This window comes from Chlamydotis macqueenii, chromosome 3 (assembly GCF_036417535.1).
Source record: "Chlamydotis macqueenii isolate bChlMac1 chromosome 3, bChlMac1.mat, whole genome shotgun sequence".
Classification (NCBI taxonomy): Eukaryota; Metazoa; Chordata; class Aves; order Otidiformes; family Otididae; genus Chlamydotis; species Chlamydotis macqueenii.
The window spans coordinates 72382135-72404367 of record NC_141558.1 but is presented as its reverse complement, the minus strand read 5'-3'; the positions used below and the strand labels follow the sequence as shown (position 1 = coordinate 72404367).

The following is a 22233-nucleotide window of genomic DNA, read 5'->3' as shown; positions in this document are numbered from 1 at the left end:
TACTGCAGCTGTTACAAAGGTCAGATTGAAGGCAAACTGCTCGAAGAAAATTGAATTTGAAGGGTTGCGTGTTCTTTTGCCAGCAACAGTCCCTAGTGTGTGCAGTTGAGCTTCAAACACTCTTAAACTGTATCCAGATGACTGATTTCAGTATGGTTTTGTTCTCCAGTCACTTCAGGTAGACTTCCCTACCCCTGCAAGCACAGGGAAATATAATCCACCAATAACACTTGCATGGATTAGTATTATTTCACAATATTAATTGGAATGGAAGCTGTTAAATAACAATCCCACAGGGCTTTTAAGCTCCAGAACACCAAATAGGTTGTTTCACAGAAGGCAAGTCAACACTCCTGCTGTGTATGTGTGAATCTTGGTGCTCAAAGCCACCTGATATGCCATGACAGAAAATCATTAAGGCAGACTAGATGCAAAACAGCTTGGATCAGCTTTCTGAGCAGAGATGAGAGAGACCTCTTGCTACTTTTCCTCTGCCTTCTGTGCTTCTGCACCTGGGTGCCAGTAGAGGAAGGCACAGGAACTTTCAGGTCTTCCTACAAGATTTGACTACAGTGCTGCCCTTAGACATTCAAGCTGTACTCGAATTCTTTAAGACAGGTAATTGCTTCTAGATTGGTAGTGAGCCCCAATTCTACATTTACTTGTAAATGCTTTCATTAGTCAAAATTTGTGTTCTCATTTGCAAAATATTGTGTGGTTCAGGACAGTGTGTTTTGAATAGACAGGAAGAAAGTCTCAGAGCAGACCATCCCCAAACTTCTTTCCAGGTTCAGTATATTAAAAGGTTGCTTTCAGGAGGAATCGGCTCACCTCTTCAACAACAGCTATTCACAGGCACCACTATGCTCCCTCTTGTACAAGTCTTGATCTCTGGCTGCTTGTTTTTGCCTTCTATCCCCTGTGTGGCCTTATATTTCAGAGCTGGAGATCATCCTCTCTCATCTTTAATGCACATGCAGACATCTGCTGTGGTGCTAGGGAGTGCTGCCATATACTGATACAACTGGATACTTCCCCAGGGACAGCTCAGTCACAACACAGATAAAGTAAGGGGGGAAGGGAGTTTGCTATATGATACCTGCCAAACCAATTTTCAGATGCAAGTAGAAGGCTTGAAGATTTTTCTGTCTCCCTTCTGGAGCAGATGTGCTTGAAGGGGCTCAGCCTCGATGAAAGGCAGCACATCAGGACTCTGTGTTGTGATCTTGCAGTACAGCAGCTCATCGAGGCTCAGTCACCAGTGAGAGCTGGACAAAAAGCAACCAACCGCCTGTAGAACCTTTCTATTTTTAAATATGCCTCACACTGGGCAGCAATCTGAGACAATGGTAATGGACACAGACAGTAAGCGACCACGTCCTTGCCCTGCTCTGCACACCAGGTAAGCGCACTTCAGCCTACCACAAACACGAGCTGTCCATGCTGTCAGCTTTACTTAGTATAGAAGATAGGAACTGACAAACTAAATCCAGCACAAAAATGAGTTTGATTAGCTACTGTCTGAAAGAGAAAGAAATCTGGACATAAAAGGCGTAGACTTTAGAAGCTTAAAAATGATAATTAAATGCCTGCTATATAGCAAAGGTTGTTCCAAATTCTGATGTCACGCTTCTCAAACCTTAAGCCCACAGCTATCAGCAGCTGTTGTTCATCACCTACTGCTCTACTCTTAGGTACAAAGATTCAGAGAAATACTATGACAACATAAAAGAGTATAAAATTCAGCTATGTGCCAACTGTAAAGCCTGCCATCAATTCCCCTCCCGTTTTTCAAAAGAATCGTCTGCTTTTAGCAAAACGCAGCCCATCCGACTGCCTGTAGTGCAAGGTTTAATACTAATGAAGTGTTTGTGGGCTAGTGATAGTATCTGCATCTCTTCCTGCAGGCAGCAACCCTCCCACGAGCCTGAGATTTGGATTTGATAACCACCTTGAGTGAATCCAGACTCACTTCTGATACACTCTGGCATTCACTAATGGGCAAATTATTTGGTACAATACTTCAGCGAGCAGTGCAAAAGTCAGTCAGACAATCAGAAATAGTTTTAACATTTCTGTTAGCGAGTAACTGCATATCAGATTATTGCAATAGTAATAAGCAGTAAGAAAGGACTCCCTGCTCTGTTATACTTGTTCTTATGTAAGCGAGCCAGCTGAGTACCTGTTGTTCAGACAGTGAGTTTCCTCTACCAAGGCCAAATGTGCTGCTGTTGGGCTGGCTGAGCTGTTTCTTGGGAATAAGGCTCTGAAATAAAAGCTACAGCCTTCAGGAGAACCCAGAATCCAGTGACACTGATGCTCAAAACATTTTGTTTTGCTCCAGAGTAATTTCCTGGTGAAGTTTCCATTTCTGGACCAAATTTGCCCCAAAGTCTCTGCTGTCCTAAAAGCCATTCCTCCTTAAGATGATCCACAACATGCATTCATCCCACACTGAAACCAGAAGCAGCTGACCTAAACCTTGCTTTTTAATTAGCCAGTTACAGCCCATGAAGAGTCTGGGTAAGATGTTCGGAACCATGGAAATGCCACTGAAAATAAACAGAACTTACACTCTGTCCCCCCAGCTGAAGTGCTTTGGAAAGTGTCTGCTTCTGGTATGGAAAAACACTTCTAAGATCATCATCCTCTCATACAGCTCCAGCTAAACTAACTTCCACTAAAACCAAATTTGACTTCTTATTTTTAAACTACAAACCATAAAGTCCTGAAAAAGCCAAGCCACCACAGGCAGCCTTTGGACATCTTCTACAAGACAAGACTTCATGTGCATTAAACAAGAGTCAAGCATTACTCAGCTCATGAATGAAAAAATATATGAAGAGAAGTCACACTTTCACATGAAAAAAAGGAAGTTAAATCATCATTTAGTGAAAAGTAGAAGCTGTTAAGTCTAGCATCACAGTTAGATCTAGATGCATTCGGGGCACTATTCATCACCACTGAGTCAACAAGAATTTGCTCAGGGGCAGGGACTGATCAATTTAAGACAGTCAATCAAATGTACATGGTGTTTTACAACAGGTGCAATACATAACATGCATTAAATGAAGATACATTTTTGTCTGGAAGAGGAACAGAAAGATCCTTCTGGATACTGTGGGAAGAGACAAGGAATAAATCCATATTTATTTCAGGGTAGCTTATTTTAAAACACTGAGAAATGATGCCACTTGTTTTACTTGCTGTAATAGCACTTCAAGGAACATAACTCACACTAAAACCATCTTGCTTAGAATTAGTTTTCTTTCATGGAAGAAATATCATGTGCAGTGCCAGACAGCCCTGATGGTGTTATGCCAATGCTGCTAGAAGAATTAGCCCCATTACAATCATCAGTTGTCTTCTGGAGAGCAGTATTTATAAACAGATCTGTGCTGAGTGACAGCTCTTTCCCCTTGCTAGATGTAGTCCAAATTTCAGTCTTCAAAATACCTTCCTGATTGGATTTTAAGATGTTAAGAAGGACGCTCATGCTCTCCTCCTGTTTAATAAATGAATGGCTGCAGTTTTGAGGATAGGATGAATGATAAATGAGATTTAAGTGATGAGTTTCCATCTTTTTAAATGAAAGATAATCCCCCTTAACAGCAATGGTTCAAACTGCTGCAGGTGATCACTGCAGAGGGAGTACAGTACAGAGAAAAGGTGAACAGAAACATGAGAAGACAAAACTACGCTCAGTCGCCCAGCTCCTGAGCCAAAGGCACCAGCATGACAAACTCAACTGTACGTGAAGACTGACTCACGACTGTTACAACAGCACAAAAGAGGTGCAAGGAAAGAAACTGACTGCTTCACCTTGCCTACGCTGCCTGTCCCAGAAGCTGCAAGGAGCCCACTTGCAAAGCCCCCTGCCCCCAGAGCTGAGCAGGGGGCCCTGGCAGTGTCCACAGTCCAGCTGTCTGCCCCTCGCAGCAGCAGCAGCTGCAGCCTGCCTTAGGCCCAGGGAGGGCCAGGCTCTGCAGGCAGGTGAAAATAGAAACCACACCCTCAGCTCTGAAATTCCCCTCAGTCCTTGAGTTGTCCCACACTGGTATCCACCCCACATCCAATGCAAAACCAGCTTTAGCTGGTCCTGCTGATACCAGCTTCCTTGTAAATACCCCATCCTTCGTTCACAACACAATCCACCTACTGTTGCTTCATTCCTAGTTGCCCATTGCACAAGGATGTGTCCCACCCCAAGGTATTCAGGTAAGTGATGTCAACACTTTCCTCTGGGGAAGGGCCTAGCCCAGCTAATGTTTTTCTCATTGTCTGTATGGCATCCCTCGTTCAGTGCGATTTCATGAGCTTGGGCTGCAGCTCTGCTCCAGCTGAGCTCAAGTAGTCCCACTCACTTTAGGGCTATGGCCACTGCTGCCTTGTAGGATCTCCTCTCTGCTCAGAGCACACCTACTGACCTTTTAATTTCCCCAAATGGGCAGAAGTCTAAGAGCAGCATTATTTTCCAGCAGTTCTTAAGCTCTTTTGCAACCAAGCCTGCATTGCTGGGGTGCTTTCGTATGTAAATACATTTGTATCTCTTGAGTTCTCGGAATACTTGTACAGCCTTAAGGGAACTAAGGTTCACCCTGCATTTTTGTCTCCATGGAATTTTTTTGCATCATCCCAAGTCTTGTGGCTGATAAAGCTTTTTGCCATGATCAGAAGCATTCTTAATGTGTCAGAGAAACCAGAGACAGAGAGATTGAGTAATATCTCATGCAAACTGAGCAGAAGAACCCACTGCAGAACACAAATATTACAGTTTCCTAACTTCACCACTGTGTCTTTTCCCTTTTGAAGCTAAATAACAAAAATAGTTGCTTATATGATTCCTGCAAAGAGGTGCGCAACTGATTTATTTCTTAATTTTTTTCCTTTTTCTTCCTAGCAGATTCCGATTTCGGGTCTCAGAAGTGAATGAATTCCTCCTGTTTCAGGAAGAATTTTGAAGTTACAGACATCAAATATGAAAAAATAAGAAAAGCTTACTCTCTAAAGCTGTGTCATAAAAAATTTCAATGCCTGTAAACAAATTATGGTACCTAGCAATTCTTTAAATCACTTCCTTTTCCATTTTCCTCTGTGGGGACAGCTTCTGGTTTTATTTCTTGATATCTATAGATGGAGGGGAAAAAAATACTGATAATTTGCCTTAGGAAAAAAAAATAGAATTCAAAATAAGTTTTAACATAGAACATCTTCACGTGAAAGAAGCGACTCGATGCTTTACATTTCAGGAGAGCAGGCTGTAATAAAGCTAATTGATCTGAAAAGACAAGTATAAAACACCACTAAAAGCATGAAAGATTTTCATACAGAAGGAAGGTGAACTGTGTACAAAAATACATTTATCTTACATTTCCTCTGCCCTCAATCTCTGTCCTGTTCCACAACTTTTTTTTTTTTTAAATAAACACTTGAGAAGCCCAACAAATACATACTTTCAAAACCAGTCACTAACTTCCATCACAAACTTCCACCTTTTTGCATCACTATATAAAAACTGGAAGTTCACAGCCACACAACAATGATATGAGACAGCAACAAATTCTGGCTCCTATTTTATTTAGGAATACCTTAGGAAATACTTTATATTAGACTTCTAGACTATTTTAAACATCACTTTTGAGATTACTGTCTTCATTAACTATTAACCAGCACCCCACTGAGTCTAGAAACTTCTTCTTGGCTATTTACAGTCCCACTCATTCCCACTTAATTATTAAGCATGGATCTACTAGAGTGTTTAAGGCCACCAGATCTTGCAACCATTTCTGTGACTTCTCAGAAGAAGCCATTTTACTTCAAGAACCAAACATAAAAAAAAAAAATAATAAAAAAATCATATATATCATATGTATCACATATGTATCACATCTTAGGGAAACTATAAGATGTGATGAAGCTCTGGACTGCTGAAGACCACAACCTTTGTATCGGTAGACATTTCCAAACCAGAACTTTAGTGGAAAGAAAACTCTATCCAGAATTGAAGCTGGAAATATATTTAGCCCATTTAGTGAAACTCTTACTTAACACCACAGAATATTACTTTCCACTAGCCATAAAAGTTGGTCTTGAGGTGGGACTTTCAATCCACTCAAAAGTGAGAAGATAGATACATGTTACACTAGAACTTACCTAGGAAGGCAGGAAATAAGCTGCTACAGAAGGGAACAAATCCTCCTCCAGGAAAACAACCATGTTTGCTTTCAACCAGGAGTCTAGAGTCAACCTGTAATGGAGACTGCGGGCTCCTAGTTGAAGATTAGTAATGGAGGCACACTGAGTAGGGAGAAGCAGCTTTGTATACTACACCAGTTAATTCATGGGGCCACATTTGTCGTTTCATCAAAAAAAAAAAAAAAAAAAAAAGCTAATTATGGTACATGCAAAAGAAAGACAGCTGATCTTTATACACATTCTCTCCAAACAACAAATGCTTACAGACTCTGCTGACAACAAAGAAGTGAGGATAACCCAGCAGCTCTGTGTTTGAGTACACAAAAATTGTGAAGTTGCACTTGCTGCAGCTGAGATGCTATGGCCTAACCAATAGGATGCCCGATACAAAGAGCCAGGAGTTAATCCAAGAACAAAAAAAATCAGAGGGGACGATGATCTATTATAATGACCCAATCTTCAGCATCTCCACTTTTGGTCATTTTCTTTCTGTTTTGATCTGTCAGACAGCTGTCCTCAGGAAGAACAACTTTGTACCTCTGAAATATCTGAAACAGGCATTTGCAGCTGTTACAGACAGGTGACAAGAATTATTCAAGAAGTCTTGTCTAGATTAGACAGAGAAGGAATTTGCAAGACCACTTTAAGAAGATAAGACACATGTCCTCTTTGAAAGTTATGACCCTGCCCATCATTTGGAATTAAAAGTGTGTATTTCCTTGTATTGTTGCAGTTTAGAGACAATAAAGTGTGTCTTTTCTTTGCACTCAAAGGACTTGGGTTTGTGTTAGTGACAGAAAAAGACCTCTCCTCCCCAAATCTTCCTGTGCCTCTCACTTCACTTTTGCTAAGAGTCAGGACAAATAACTCTCTGGTCTGCTGCTTATAGGACAAGCCCACACCTTCCTGAAAAGCACAAAACTAAAAGCCTTCCAAACACTAATAAATGAACTATTTGTGGGTCAGACATGAGAAAGCTTTCAATTGTAATGCTAGCATCTGTGGGTAAGTAGAGCTGGGAACTGGATTTCTGTAAAGAGACAAAAAGAACACAGTCTAGCACTACAGTGAAGCACATAGAAACATAGCCAGCACAGAGATCTGCTCTTCACTCAGGACATGGGAAATGCCCAAAGAAAGACAAGACATGAGGGTGTGCACCTCACGCAAATGAGAAATTGCAGTCTTCATTTGGGCGTTGAGGATGTGTTGTCATAGGGCAGGAGATGAACCAGATTGGACATACATACAGAATAAGCTCTAACTGGCACAGAGCCAGGTGTATCCACACAAGCCAAGTTTCAGTCTCAGCATACCATACAGCTTTTTCTTCACTACAGAAGAAAATAATCTATTGTGAAGTCTTTGCAGAAGTGTACTGAACTGTACAATATCAAATGAGCTCCATTCTTCAACTCTTCAGAGGTTGTCCCCTCAGTTGTGTCACAGAGAATTCCATCACAAACTACACTGTAGGGGTTACTCATGCTTGAGTGGCAGACTTGTCCAGGATTCATGTTCCACAGGAGCACTGCTGGTGGCAGCTGCTAGAACGCAAGCAAGGACTTAGCAAGGAGCAAGCTGGGGGGGAGGAATTGTTCCAACTGAGCAATGCAAGGCAAGCAGCCGGCACTGGATCTCAGCAATATGGCTTCTGGGAGCTACAATCAGTAACTCCAGCTGGGCCATGTGCTTAGGCTTCCTGCCAAAAGATTTATAAAAAGAACAGTAAAGAATGTGCAATGGCTTTAAATATGAATTTCAAATACAGTGCAGCCAACATCCACATTTGTTGAGGCTTCCATCCCTCAGCTTTTCTCTAAGGCTCAGCAAGGAATGCAAGGAGTTTCTCCTGCTGATCTAATTTTATCCTCTCAGAGGCATCCACCAGCATGAAGGAATTAATTAGAGCCAGTGCAGTTTCCTAATTACTTCCAGGTCTCAGAGAGAGAGCGACCCAAAAGATATTAGGGAAGCAAGCACAACATAGCAAAGCTGATAAACCAGCCTTTAATTTGTGTGTCGCTATACATGGAGGTCTTGTGATAATTTACTAATTTAATAATTTATTCGAACTAGTCCATGTCCTGATATCATAGACATTTCTGATTTTAAATGCAGGCGAGTATAGTGGCAAAGAAGAATGGCTGCTACATGGTAAGTGAAATACGCAGGTGGTTCCCCTATCAGTCATATGAGCTGGTTCCTCAAATGCCAGCAATGACTATTTAGCAGGATGCAACTTTCCATTACCTAGTATGTTTTCCATATTCTGTATCTGAAGCACATTAGCATCACTGGAGGTGGGTTTTTTCAAGTTCACAGGAGAGCTGGCCCTGTCTGTACTGAACTTGTGCCAGCCACAAGGAGCTTCATTACCAAGGTTCAGCAGCTTTCCAAGCACGAGAAGGAAATCCAATCACCAAAAGAGTTTTTGTCCTTGATATGACATAGAGAACCTCGAAGTGAATACCAAAAGTCACTTGTTCAAAAATGTAAGTCATACCATAGAGCATAAAAATAATCCAGTGCCAGAACTGCAAACAGGTCAAGTGTGGTAACTAAATAATTTATTTGATTCTTCAATTAGTATACTCATAAGTGCCCACTGCTTCTGCAGACACCCGTATGAGATAGGGTACTGCAGCCAGAAATTAGTTACAAGCATAGAATTCTGATCTAATTCATACAACAGGCTCTGTCTCCTCCTTCTGTCCCCACATCTGTATGAGAGACTCAGAGACAAGCGAAAAATGTGGAGTCTGTTGTTTTTTTTCTTGAACACCCATCTTAAATGGCAGTTTGCATCCAGGGTACACACCACCTCTAGTAATACCATCATTACTAAAAAAACCCCACAATATTCAGTGTACATACCACCTCTAGTAATACCATGACTGCTAAAATCAAAAGACTCCACCCCACACCCCGCAACCTCCCTGACTAAAGTGCAACACTGAAGTGGTAGTACAAAGAAGTCTGACACAAATCCATGCCCCCTCACTAAACAAGGCTGCTCACTTGCCTTTTAAGAACCAGGAGTTACGTGTACCTTCCACTAATAGGATGGGCTCGTCATCGGGGTTACCAGAGCTCTACAGGGTCCTTCTTGCAGCAGGGCAGGTCTCCTGCTCAGCATTGGTCCAGAGTGCTGGTCTCGGGAAGCCGGAGGCAATCCTGCAAGACACTGAACATCTGCACACTCTTATTTATGGTACAAGTTCTACTCTAATCTCAAGACGTTGGTACCTCACAGACATGCTAGAAAAGGCCAAGTTCAGGAACTAACAGTTTAACAATGAGCAGGCAGAGGGCTTGGGAGGGCCAAAACCTTCTCCTACCCAAAGGTCACCAAGATTCATCCCCTAGAGAAATTTAAAAGTATTCAAATCTCTCATGGGACATACTGTCACTCTAAGCCTCATGACAATACTTTTATGAACAGTTCATGACACTGATTATGCTATGAGGCAGCTAGCAAACTATTTCAATACACAAAGAAAAAACCAGAGCAATCAAGACAGCCCAAAATTTCTCTGAACTCAGTGTTTTATTGCTTCGTGATCATTAGTTACACTTTGACACAATGTACTTTGGAATAAATTGGCACCTATTACATAATTTAAAAACATAGTCTCTTACAGCTCATATTGGCACTATAGAGAAATCCCAGAGATCTCATTTTGACACAAGATTAAAAGAAAGATAAAATGTTTACATCCTTTATTGTTGGCAGGTGAATTTTCATTGTGGAAGGCCCTTAAAAATAGTGAACAGAAGCTACCAACCTGAACACCCTAAAAAAAAAAAAAAAAACCACACAAACAAACAAACAAAAAAAACCACAAAAATCACCAACAAAAAAAACCCCCAAAAAAACAGTATCAGATAAATCACTCCCTTCTTCACACCGTCTTTTGTCTTTTTGCTTTGGTACTCTTAGTACCCAAGTGCACAGTAACTCCCTCATCTTTTTTAAGGAAATAAAGCATCACAGTCAAGTCTACACTGACTACTTTGGGTGACAAGAGGAGAGACTCCCACACACCATCCTCAGCACCGACAAAAACAGCATTTTCATCAAAAGTGACATTGCCTCAGGATTTAACACATCCCAAGAGGTTTATAACACTAAGGGGTTTTGGTTTTTTTTTTTTTAAAAAAAAGCAAGAATTATTTTTAATAAATAAATGACAGCTGTAATAGTTGCATTTGCTTTGGTGACTGGTTATCTATATGCAGCATAAGTTATCTCCATAAGGAAAGCGATGAGATAGCATAAGTGAAGTCCCTGAGGATCAGCATCTCTGTGTTCAACATGTTTGTTTCACAATCTGTGTAGACAGTCTGGAAAACTATCAGTCCCAAGGCATCTGCTTTTTAATCTCCAAGCACAGCTGCAGACCACACAATTAATTATTTCTGTACCTTTTCTGTAGGCAGGAATATGTAAATAAAACAGAATACTTAGTAGCGGTGATGGGGAATTAGTTCTCCAAAACCTGAACCAAGTGCTCCACCTTGTGTTGGTCCTTGGCATTCAAAGCGAACCTCTCGACGCTTGCTCAGTAATTGCAGGTCCAGCAGAATAACTTAAGATTTCTTCTGCCTGTGAACTAGTGTTGTCCATGGTGCCATATGACTGGTGCTCCTGATGGGCAAGCATCGTCCTTTCTGTAGAATAAGGATGCAAAACTCGGGGGACGTACATCTGAAATCACAAGCGTTAAGGATTTTACTAGTCTCTCAAAGTATAACGTTGGGATAATTCACCCAGGACAATTTTTCCCCTCGCCACTCTTCAGCCATTTCCCGTTCTTCACCTTAACACCTAAGGCCTTTTGCACCCTAACAGAATTTTCCCGGTGCAACACTGACCTGTACTTGTAGATGGTGGCACAAAGACCTTTATTTCTACCTCAGTCCTACATCCTTTTTAGTGACATGGCAGGTGAGATCTGCTACACACGTCACAACTTTCAAAGTGACAAAGCAGTGGCAACTGAGTGCATTTGGCAGCTGTCCAGATGTGAGGATCAGTCTGATGTAAGGCCCAGAACACTGTGTACAGAACTGCTGGAAGTAGCATGTCTCAACTACTCCTAAAACGTCAGCTGAAGGTACTTCTGGAACACCACTTGGGAACAGTAAAGGAGCTCAGCTGCAGAACTCTTCCCACACACATATGGGAAACCCCACAGTCCATTCAGACTAATATGTCCTACACGAGCTCTTTGGTAAGCAGAGTGAGAAATTAAGTTTTTCCAGGAAACACATGAGAATATTAGTAACTCTTAACTTCTTACAGAAGATGTTGGGATGGTAGGTACATCTGTGTCGTTTCCTCTTTCACCTTGCGTGTCTTCTATCTGTAACCAGTAACAGGTAGGGAAAGGAAGAGACACAATATGAAATTGGTAAGTCAAAACAATATACAATATATCATAAGCGATTAAAAACCTGCACAGATATCTCTGTGCCGCGCTGATACTCTCTCCTCCAATCCTCTTGCATACACTGACAGACTTTCCACTGTGGCAAGCAGTCTACCTCTACTATCAGCCCTCTTTAGCCATCTTGCCGGAATGAACCTTTGTGGACAGACATTGCTAGTGAGAAGACACAAACAACCCTGTAGGAATAGCTGCTGCTACCTCAAGCACATAGGTAGGTGTTGAAAGGTGTTAGGTATCCATCACTTACCTTATAATTCAGTGGGCTCAGGTACTTGAAACAGCCAAAACAAGTGTAAGCCAAGCAAATAACGATCGTGATGTTGACAACTAGGAAGGTAAACATGGTTGTAGGTGCTTTAAAGCCTAGAAAAATACCCAGAGAATACAATATAAAAATATATAGCAGGAAAAGAATAAACAAGCAAACCTTTATCTTCCCCATTTTGGGAGCCTTGTGTTTTTTTGTTTTTTTTTTTTCCTTAGAGGACTGGGCACATCACTTCTAGCCACAAACAGGAGAACCTTGTTATGCACAAAGCTTGGTGACTGGTAAAACTGCTGAGCAAGCTGTTTCTCCTGCTTCCTTAAAGGCCAAGAAAAGCAGCTGCAATACTTGAATGATAAATAAGACTCAGTGATTCTCCTCCTCCTCCCTCAGTCATCTATTCTGGACCCACCTCTAACATACCTTAATTAATGATCTGTGAAATGTAATAGACAGAGTCCATTTATTAAAGCTGATGATGGTAGCAAACTAAATGGCTTGCTAACAACCCAAAGGAAAAAAAAAAAAAAATTAAAAAAAAAATTATCTTGATAGATTAGACAAACCCACTCTCTTCAAGGAAAAAAAACCAACCAAAAATAAACAGTAAGATGAAATTGTATGTGGAAAACTGTAAATAACTACAATCTGGAGGAAAAATGAAATGTAAACATGAAGGATAACAAGCCTATAGCACTGCAGAACACAACTGATGATTACAAGTTGGAAAGCAGTCAATAGTGTGATGCTATCACAAGACATGGGAAGGGGCGGGGGGCGGGGGGGGAGAGGCAGGCAAGTCTGCTACCTATAAAAATAATTTGGTGCTACTGAACCTTCAACTTGAGCAGCCTTGTCTGTCTAGCACACCACAATAAAACACGGACAAAACTGGGAGGAATCCAATGAAAAGAAATGAGAAGAGATTGAGTAAATATGAACTAAGCTGAAAGGTAAGTTTTTCTTCAGAGACAGAGAGAGAGGGAGGGAGGGAGAGACAAAACTAAAGGACAGGACATGGTAGCAGCCTCTAATATGGAAAAAGTTATGATTACAATGACTTATTACTGGTCCACTGGGAAATATTCTGAAGAAATTAATCTTGTTTTGCAGCAAAGATGACTTGAATAAGATATTATGAAAAGAAAAAAAAAAAACAACAAAACACAACCTAGCTATTTCCAAGCTTCTTTATTCAAAAGAGGCAACATCAACCCTCAAATATTTTTGTAGTAACCCCAGAATCTGCAGAGGCACAAACAGACAAGTTTTACTTTTTAGCAGGTTATACAAGCCCTGTGCAGATCTATTCTTGTGTTCATGAGGGGACAAAAAAACCCAAACCAAACCATTACATACACACAAACCAAAAACCAAAAGACCCTACAAATACATCACTGTTCAAACCAAAAAGGGAAGTGAAAAAGCTCCCTATGGGTATTTTGGAATGTGCTTTAGAAGAGGTTGTTTTTGTAAGTAAATACAAAATAAATACTTTCTTTGGAAGAAATCTCCAAAGACCACTTTTCCTTGCCCTGTGTCCTCAGCACTCCTCCTCGCCAACAGCTCTAGAGAACATGGGACTTAAGTGCCTATCTCAGGAGATGAGCGCTGAACTGCAGATAGCATCAGCAGCTCCTCTGTTGTGAGAAGCCCAGTGGTGCTTTTGGTGTATGATGGATGGATGGTGTGAGAGCTGTGGAAGAAAACAGCAACTGACAAGGAAATAGATGACACCAGTGATACCTGATCCTGACTGAGAACTGGGATAGAAGTCCTTCTAGCCTCACATTTATATGATGAGTGAGAAAACAGTATTATCACTGCATTCTGCAACCAGACTGAAATATCCGTACTAGGCAAACTATAAAAATCAAGGGCTTTACACACCAAAAACTGATTTATTTTGCAGATAAGGAAGTAGAGCACTCTTCCCTCTCTTTCCTTCTCTTTGGCACAAGAAGCAGCAATGAAACCAATAGCAATGCAATTAAGATCTCCAGTTCCTACCTCTCAGACACACACCACTTGGCTAGACTGCCCTGTACACTGACAAATCACTGAACAACATCCTGTAAACAGGATCCTCTATACTGACCAAGCCAAAAGTGTTAATCCAGTCTGTGTTTTCCATTACTGAGTTCCATGACAAATGATGGTTTTACCACAGATGCAGAAAACATTACTATAAAGATTTAATTTTTACTACACCAGGATTTCCTTCATAACAATTCAAGAGGCACACCAATTGCTATATGTTTGGACTTGGTTTTTCTAAAGCATGCTCTAGAAATTCTGCTCTTATTTTAGAGCACAGACTCGTTAGTCTTCCTGGTTGCAAAGACAGCTCTCAACACATGGGAAAAAACAAGCTCTCAAACATACAAGTAACGCAGAGACATCCACTCAAACCCAAGTACAGCCTGAAGCAATAGTTCCAAGTGCCTCTGACATCCACAGGGAGCTATCTCTAAAGTTCAATGTCGATGGACGATTCTAAAGTTCGACAGTTGGCTGACAACGTCTTTTATACTACTGGTACGCTAGAAAAACACAATGCAAGCATTGTTATTTGTCATCAGTGCTATGAAAGCAGAGAGGAGGGCAAAATACAGTTAGATACCAAGGGCCTCCTTTCCAAGAAAGGAAGCTCAACTCCTTCCAGCATCACTGGCTTCCATGTTCCATGCCAAACGCTTCCTCATATACCACGGACACAGCACCATAAGCTATCACCTACCTTTTCTGATGTCAAAGCTGTTAGTACACCACAGTCATACTATCAATGCCAAGTATTTGCAAAATACAGAATGTCTCTACTTTTAAAATAAATTACACACAAAACATGAGGTTTTGAATTACAATATGGGAGAAGAGTCACCATCTCACTACAGTCTTTGACAGATGTAAAGTTTGACAGATGATGCAGAACACAGGTCTTATCAACATTAGCCAACATTTTAACAGTTTTTTTTCTAAACGACAGCTGTACAACAGAGGCAGTAGCCAATTCATCCAGGCAAATTAAACATATGCACAGACTAGACAAATCCAGGTAGTGAAGTCAGAGATTGTCTTACTAGAAAGGGCTAATTCTGAATAGATTTTTGGTTTATTTAATGATTTTTATTGTCTGTCACTCCACAGCCCAACTGGCCAATTCAAACTCTACAGATTTAGGGGACACATGTTCTCCTGTAAAGTGAAGAAACATGAAGCTCCATGCTAACAGTTTTAAGTTTTCACAACAGCCACCCCCATCAGAGTATCTTATGCAAACTTGTGTAAGCTGCAAATATTGTATAATTCAGTGCCACAGGTAACTGCCATGACTTCCTATTAATGGAAGCAAAAAGAAAAGTCCACAGAGCCTATGAAACTTCACATGTAAGTCAGGTAAGTTGGCAAGAGAGGTAAGAGTAGCTTCTAGATGGAAAAAGGTAATACTTACCTAGCCGCAAAAATGAGAAAAAATAGAGCCAGAAAAGGCAGAGAATTGGAGCTGCAAGGGCCTGATTCACAGCTGCAAAGTGCATCTTCTTCTCCAGCTTGGCAGGGAGATATGCATAGTAAAGGTTATAACGGTCAACCATGTGCTTCAGGAGTATGTATATTAAACCTGGAAGGAGAAAAGGGAGAGCCAAGGAGTGGTTGTAGAAGACTTGATAAAAAGCAGCAGTTCTGTGAGGAGATCTACACTGACCAAGTGACTGAAAATCGAGACAGCAATGGTGGATACAGCCCAAATACGAACGGGGTACAGATGCACAACAGCATCCTGCTCCTAAGGTTGTTGTATCCCCAGCCCAGGACTCCCAGGTCTCCTCATCCCTCCCCCTCTCCATATACTTCTCTGTGGCACTACTCATGCTCCCAGAGATAACCCAGAGCTCCTTCCTAGTGCTGGCACATAAAGCCAAGCCAGTAGGGAACACTTGATAACTCCCCCACCACTGTACTAGTAACAGTGGCTTAACATCTCCCTCTCAGCCTTCAAGAGATTCATGACTGGATTTCAAGTCAGCTATTTCTTATCCCCCGAAAAAACCCAGTTACTGCTGTTTCAGCTATGAATTGCTACAGCTCTGGCATGCAGTAGCACATTCAGATTTTTACAACTGCACACAAAATGAAAGGTAAATAAACTTGAAGTACACTGTTACAAAAAAAAAAAAATGGCCACATTCTCCCAATAATAAGGTTGTTGATTAAAACAGCATCTAATTTAGCTAATTACATTGTATCTAGCTCTCTAAAATTTTGGATTAGAAAAGGAAAATACCAACTATATTAAATGATTTAGTACTACTTATGCTGATAAACAGGTTTCCAGAGTGGAAATATCTGTAGTTGCTGAAATGATTCTTTATACATAATTCTTATGACAGTTCAGAAACTCTGTGAACAAAAGATGCAATAAAATAAGACAAAGATCACGTCACAGTCACTAAAGATGGAGAACTCTCCACGAGTTCTAGACAGACTGCTAAGTTTCTGGCACACCCATACAGGATTTAATAGCTGGTACTGGAAGAAGCAAGTAGTCAAAACCAGAAATTTAGGCAATTTAAGACAGAAATGTAAAGTTTTGTTCATGGGACAGAGATAAACCAACTGACTAAGAGAGACATTCTAGAAAAGGAGGTTTGTGACTCAGATCTGGAGAGATTCTCAGGGTTCTGTAGGACTGCAGCTCCATCTACACCACAGGGCAGCTGTGCTCCACCCACATGCCCTGAACTGGTTTTCTAAGCCAGCAAATCTAGCGGAGCATACAGCATTTCCTTTTTCAGTCAAAGGGTAGCTATGGTGTTCACCAAGACCATGTTCCAGAAAAGCCATCAGCACATCGTTAGGTCACATTCCTGGGGTCAGGACCATGGAGCACACAGCTGCCCATAGCACAGTGATGACCACAGCCCCTTTTCTCATTCTCATTCAGGATGTGCAATTTTAGGTTTGCAATGCAGAAGAGCTGCAGTAGTGAAAAGGACAGGTAGTTTTCCAGTCTCTTGCTACTGGATCAACATGCTTATTTTTATGCTTCATTTTACATACATCAGTCAAACTTTAGGACAAAGGTTGTTTCAAATGTGCCTAAAGGATTTGGGGGATCAGAATGTCTCAAGTTAAGTCTGCCTGCTTAAGGTGACGTCCAGGCTGGGTACCCTACACAGTCCGCTTCTCCTAGACCTCAAGAACCCAGAGCTAAAAGTAATCCCCACATCCCCAAACCTACCTAAACTCCTACACTTAGCTATTAAAAACCATCACCAGAGCTAATATGCTCAAACTTGAGAAATAAAATAGGCATCTAATAGACATTAAATATACTTTCAACTTCTAAGGGCAGTACAAGAGCTAAGTAATTCACCATCTTCTGCCCTGTTTTTCCACAAGAAGGGAAGGAAACTTGGATCCAAGTTCTAAGGATTATCAGCATCCAAACCTTCCACATGCCCCCGTCACACTCACACAGTGCCCACAGCTCTCTGGAAAACTTACCAAATGGGACAATGATGGGACACGTAATGCTATAGGCCATGATGACAGTGAACACACACAACATCCAGGCATACATTGCTCCAAATTCATATTCAAATGCTTGTTGCTAGGAACAAAAACAAAACACGCAAAACTCGCATGTCATCTATCAGTGTGTCAGGAGCTAAGAACAGCTTGACTAAAACAACAATTCACCTCTCTTACTCTCTCTTTATGAAAGATCAGTTATTTCCCCAAGAGGCATAAATGACATAATTAGAGAGATTAAGTATTATGTGTTTTAAGCATCAGTACTTACAGAAAATAAGCTGCTTCTTTCATAGTCTTTAAGTAATTCTTCAGAGAATCTGTTTTTATCTACAAGAAGTAACTACTTAAAACCACAAGACAGAGAATAATTGTGCAAAACTCAGAATCTTAATCTCCCCGCAGATTCCATTGAATCTGAACTGTTTATTGTGTTGACTTTCCCTGTAGGGAAAGTTCAAGATATCAATGCTTTGGTGTGGTCAGTATTCCCACTTTTTCCTCTTGGGATGAGGAAATAGATATAAATATTTTCAACCAGAGTAAGGGGTACTATGCAACAATTAATTGAAGCAAATGTTTAAACGAATCTTTTAAAAACGGCATCCACCCACCCATAAAAAAAAAAAAAAAAAGAAAAAACCAAACAAAAACAAAAACACAAACAAAAAAAGAAGAACAAGGGCAGCTGTATAAAGGCTTAAGTTCCTGTTGTAACACCTGTAGTTTCAGGCTGCAAGGCAATGCATCATCTGGAAGTCAAAGTCCACCCCTTAAACGGGAATACAGACAATAAATCCGTATTTTGCTAGGCTTACGTTCAGATTAAATTAAGTTGTACATATCTGTGGGCTGACAGAAGAAACTAACTACAGGCAGTTTTGAATTTAAAAAAAACTTGAAGTTTAGACAACAAGACAAAATCAGAATTATCCTATAAAACTTAAATTATAAAACTCTGACTTGGAGCTATGAAGAGAATAATACCGGAAGTTCAAAGCCAGGGGTTTGATTTTTGACCATCTCTAACTTGAATAAATACTTCCCTGTTATCTGTACTGCAAACGAAGGAAATATGAGCCTGTCATGGACGAGTGAAACAAAGGCCAAAAAAAAAAATTACAGATGACAACAGTTAATGGCTTCCACTGTTTCTGATAAGGATCAGTCATTTAATTGCCTCTTGCTAAGGAAGGGCTTTAATACCTGTTTAATATTTTTCCTTTCTGCTGTGGACTTGGCCATTATCATGCGTATGGTGTAAAGGATGAGGCCAGGTAGGCGCAGCAGCTCCATCCCATTACCAATGAAAGCAGAGGCAATTACATAATTCACAAAGAAGGCTCCCTGGTCAGGCAAAAAGACACACCTGCAAGGAAAGACATCAGACATCATCTGGAAAGCAGACAAGCAAATGCAGTATATATACAATGGCTCTCTATCGCATTTGGAAATCTCCTACCACACGGATAAGCACTGGACACCGTAAGAAGTGGCTATAAGACTTCCAATAATCTTGCTGAAATGAGTACTACATAGCTATAGATGCAGTGAGCACAGTATACTCTAAGTCTGGCTAAGTTGCAGTTCAGATAAGGAATAAACTATGCATAAAAAGATACAGCAGTCTGATGGGTGGCTGAAAAGCAGACAAGAGCATCATCTGATGTCTGCAACAGCAACCTGAGACAAGATGAGATAAGACTAATAGAATAATTGTCTCTCCTAGCTGAGTAACTCCTAATTGTCTTCTTATTACTGATTTTGAAACAGAATTTGGAAACCTAACTGTGTCCTAATATTGCATTCTATTCTTTCCCTCCAGCTACAGTCACAAGAGCTTATAATAACCAATATCTACAAATTTGCAATGCGAGTGTAAATGCTCACGTTTCTTAAAATCAAGTCAACAGATTTCAGAAGAGAACTGCTGCAGCTATTTACTCTCACTGTAATCCTTGGGAAGATCCCCTGTCCACGATATGCAACAATCCCCAGTACATTTTCTGGTCCCCTCTCATCTGCATCATATAATCCTGTTCCTTCCTTCTTGTCTTCTACAAAATTTGCAAGGTTTTGCGAAAATAACTGTCTCTTTATTGAATGTTTGCATACATGAGCTAGAAGGAAAAAGTATGTATTTCTTCACAGCAAAATCACTTGCATTCTCTTCCTCTTATTCAGAAGCTCAACATCACCACATCACCCCACTGGGTACCATCCGTGAGCAAATTTTAATAAACATTAACCAAGTTTAGCCAACAGGAAAAAAAAAAAAAAAAAAAAAAAAAAGAAGTTTTAAGTATTCCTTTAGCAAGGAGTTGCTGATACTTACTCCAGCCTGACTGCAGAATCAGATGATTCTCTGTCAAACAGCCAACGGAAAAAGAAATCAAGGCTGAAAGAAAGACGGTTAATGCCATTTGGTCTCCAACAGCTTAGTATTGTGTAAAATGACTTCCCTTTTTAAGCAGTTCAGATCAGGATAGTGGACAGAGAGAATTCAGTCAAATAATCTGAACACTACTTTAGCTTTATCACAGTTACTGATAGCCAGAAACAGAAAAAAAAAATATACAGACTCAAACAAAACAGAAATGTCTACTTCATACTAAAAGTTTTAATGATTCATTTTCAGCCGTTACTATGCAGATAGGACAAATACATGTTACTTGGTTAGCCAGGGAAACAGTCAAATACAGTGCAGGTGGAAAAAAAAAGGACAACTGTAGTTGTAGTCAATGCAAGACACATTGACTGTAACTGAAGCATAAGACACAGAAAGGAAACTGGGTTTTCAGCTACAATGGTGAGTATGGGCAACTTTCAATTAGTCATTGATCTTACAAAGTCTTGCTAAAGACTTACAAAGCCTTTTGCTAAAAGAAGTCAGCCTTTGGAAACTTTAAGGGCTATGAAGTCCTCAGATGAAACATGAACAATGAAATCTAATGTGTGATGACACTATAACCAAACACACTGGAGGGACTGGGGATACATCAACTACACCTCAACTAGCAACTAGAAAACAGAAGTAAGTTGTCTCTATATGATAAAAATACTCAAACATTACTCCATTAAACTACGATTCTTTACCTGGTCAGTCCAAGGGAAGGCAGAATCAGTACCATGAAGATCAAAAATATGTAGACCTTATGCATCATTATTCTGTTCTCTGCAGACCTACCAACATAAAAAGTCAGTGAGTAAGAAACTCATACGAAAGACTTCCACACATGAAGGATCTTGCCCAGAGAACATCAGCACCCATCAGACTTCCAGCTTCCCCTACCACATCACATTGCTACAAGATACAAATCAAACATCTTTGAGACACTCACTAATTTGGGCCAAGCAAGCTCTCAGTATCTTCTCAGACACAGAAAACATTTCTGAACATTAATCCAGACTTTGGATTAGCATCACTACAGGTCTGCACCACAAGCAAGGGGATGTGTGACAATCACAGCTGGTTTCTTATCCAATGATACTCAGACTTCACAACAGCTTGTAAACAAACAGCTCTTCAAGAGTTATGCCAAGAGGGATTAGGTAGTTTGTCAGTTTGTAAAAGGGCACCACTGCCAAGAAACCAGACACTTAGACAAGCTACTTGACTGTCCTTGCCAAGCGTCAAGTCTTTTGGCAACAACATGACACTACTAATGCTATACCCCTGCTACAGTAGCAGGAGCATCTATCTAGTGACACACTGTTGCCAGAACAGTGCTGCAATTGCTGTAAACAATTCAGACTGCTAAAGGTGGTATCTGATCGGGTATTAAAACCACAGAGGTTTTATTATAGGCTCATGTAGCCCTTGGGCACTGTGGGACATATCAGTATAACTATTCTGAGGCTTGAAATCAGATCTGTGATCGCTAGTGACTTTAGAAAATTATTTCAGCTGATTGAGAAGGGCTCAAGGTTCATGTGCCTAGTGCAACTAGAAAAAAAAAAGTTGATTAAAAGCATAAAACTTTGATGAATAAACAGTAGATTCTGGACACAATGTCTTACAAGGGAATGGTACAAAAAAATAAAAAGTTAAAAAAATTTGACTGTAGAACATAAAAACACACAAAAAAAATGGCTGCAAGCACTATGGAAAAATATCGAGTGAAGTTGAGTAAAGCTGGGATTCAGTGTGCAGTATGATGCTTTTATGTGACTGTAGGTAAACTGGGGATAAAATCCAGTATGCCAAACCAAGGTGTGCTGAGTTCTCCAAGTTAGGAGCATGTCACTGTGCTGGAGTACACCGGTCGTATCTGAAAATCTTGCATCAACACATCTGTTGGGCTTTGGTCCCATAGGTCCTTTCAGATCACCACTAACAATATCCAACAGCAACTGAGTTGTGCACCAAGGGTTACATCCAGACAATTTTTTTCATGCAAAACAACAAGAAAATGTATGCTTTTTTTTTATATAAGTAGCATGCCAGCAGTTGGAATGCTTTCTGTTGAAGTGGGATTCTGGGGTTCTGTGATGTTCTCAGCCTGGAGGGGATCCAAACCAACATCTATCCTCCCAGACAGTGAGCTAGTTATGGGATCAGAGGCACTTCCCATGCTCCTGTTGAAGATACAACCCCCTGAGCCTGCTTATACATTTTTTTCTGATTAAACACAAAGAGGCAGGAGGGGAACATAAGAAAACATGTGGTCAAATTACACTTGCTGCATTGACTACAAATTATTTAAACTCCAAAGTGTTGGTTACAACACTAGAAAGAGAGGACAACATGACATTCCCTGCTATGAGAGGGTCTGTGGATTTAAA

The 22233-nt window shown here is 40.5% G+C and overlaps 1 protein-coding gene across 6 annotated transcripts in view; it reads right to left on the bottom strand.

The window, feature by feature from the left end:
- Window positions 1–52: 52 nt before the first annotated feature.
- TMEM63A (transmembrane protein 63A) overlaps window positions 53–22233 on the bottom strand; it is a 42150-nt gene continuing 19969 nt past the window's right edge. For 4 of the 6 annotated variants that reach the window (XM_086745113.1, XM_086745115.1, XM_086745114.1 and 1 more), the window contains 8 exons: window positions 20545–20631; window positions 19784–19846; window positions 18655–18817; window positions 17422–17527; window positions 15368–15535; window positions 11899–12014; window positions 11502–11564; window positions 10058–10906 (listed from right to left, as the gene is read on the bottom strand). In XM_086745113.1, the coding sequence (XP_086601239.1) occupies window positions 10736–10906; window positions 11502–11564; window positions 11899–12014; window positions 15368–15535; window positions 17422–17527; window positions 18655–18817; window positions 19784–19846; window positions 20545–20631 (937 nt within the window). In that variant the 3' untranslated portion in view covers window positions 10058–10735. Of the gene's footprint in view, window positions 7898–8448; window positions 9391–10057; window positions 10907–11501; window positions 11565–11898; window positions 12015–15367; window positions 15536–17421; window positions 17528–18654; window positions 18818–19783; window positions 19847–20544; window positions 20632–22233 lie in introns of those variants that run through there. The other 2 variants (XR_015258182.1, XR_015258181.1) reach the window with 2 other exon arrangements.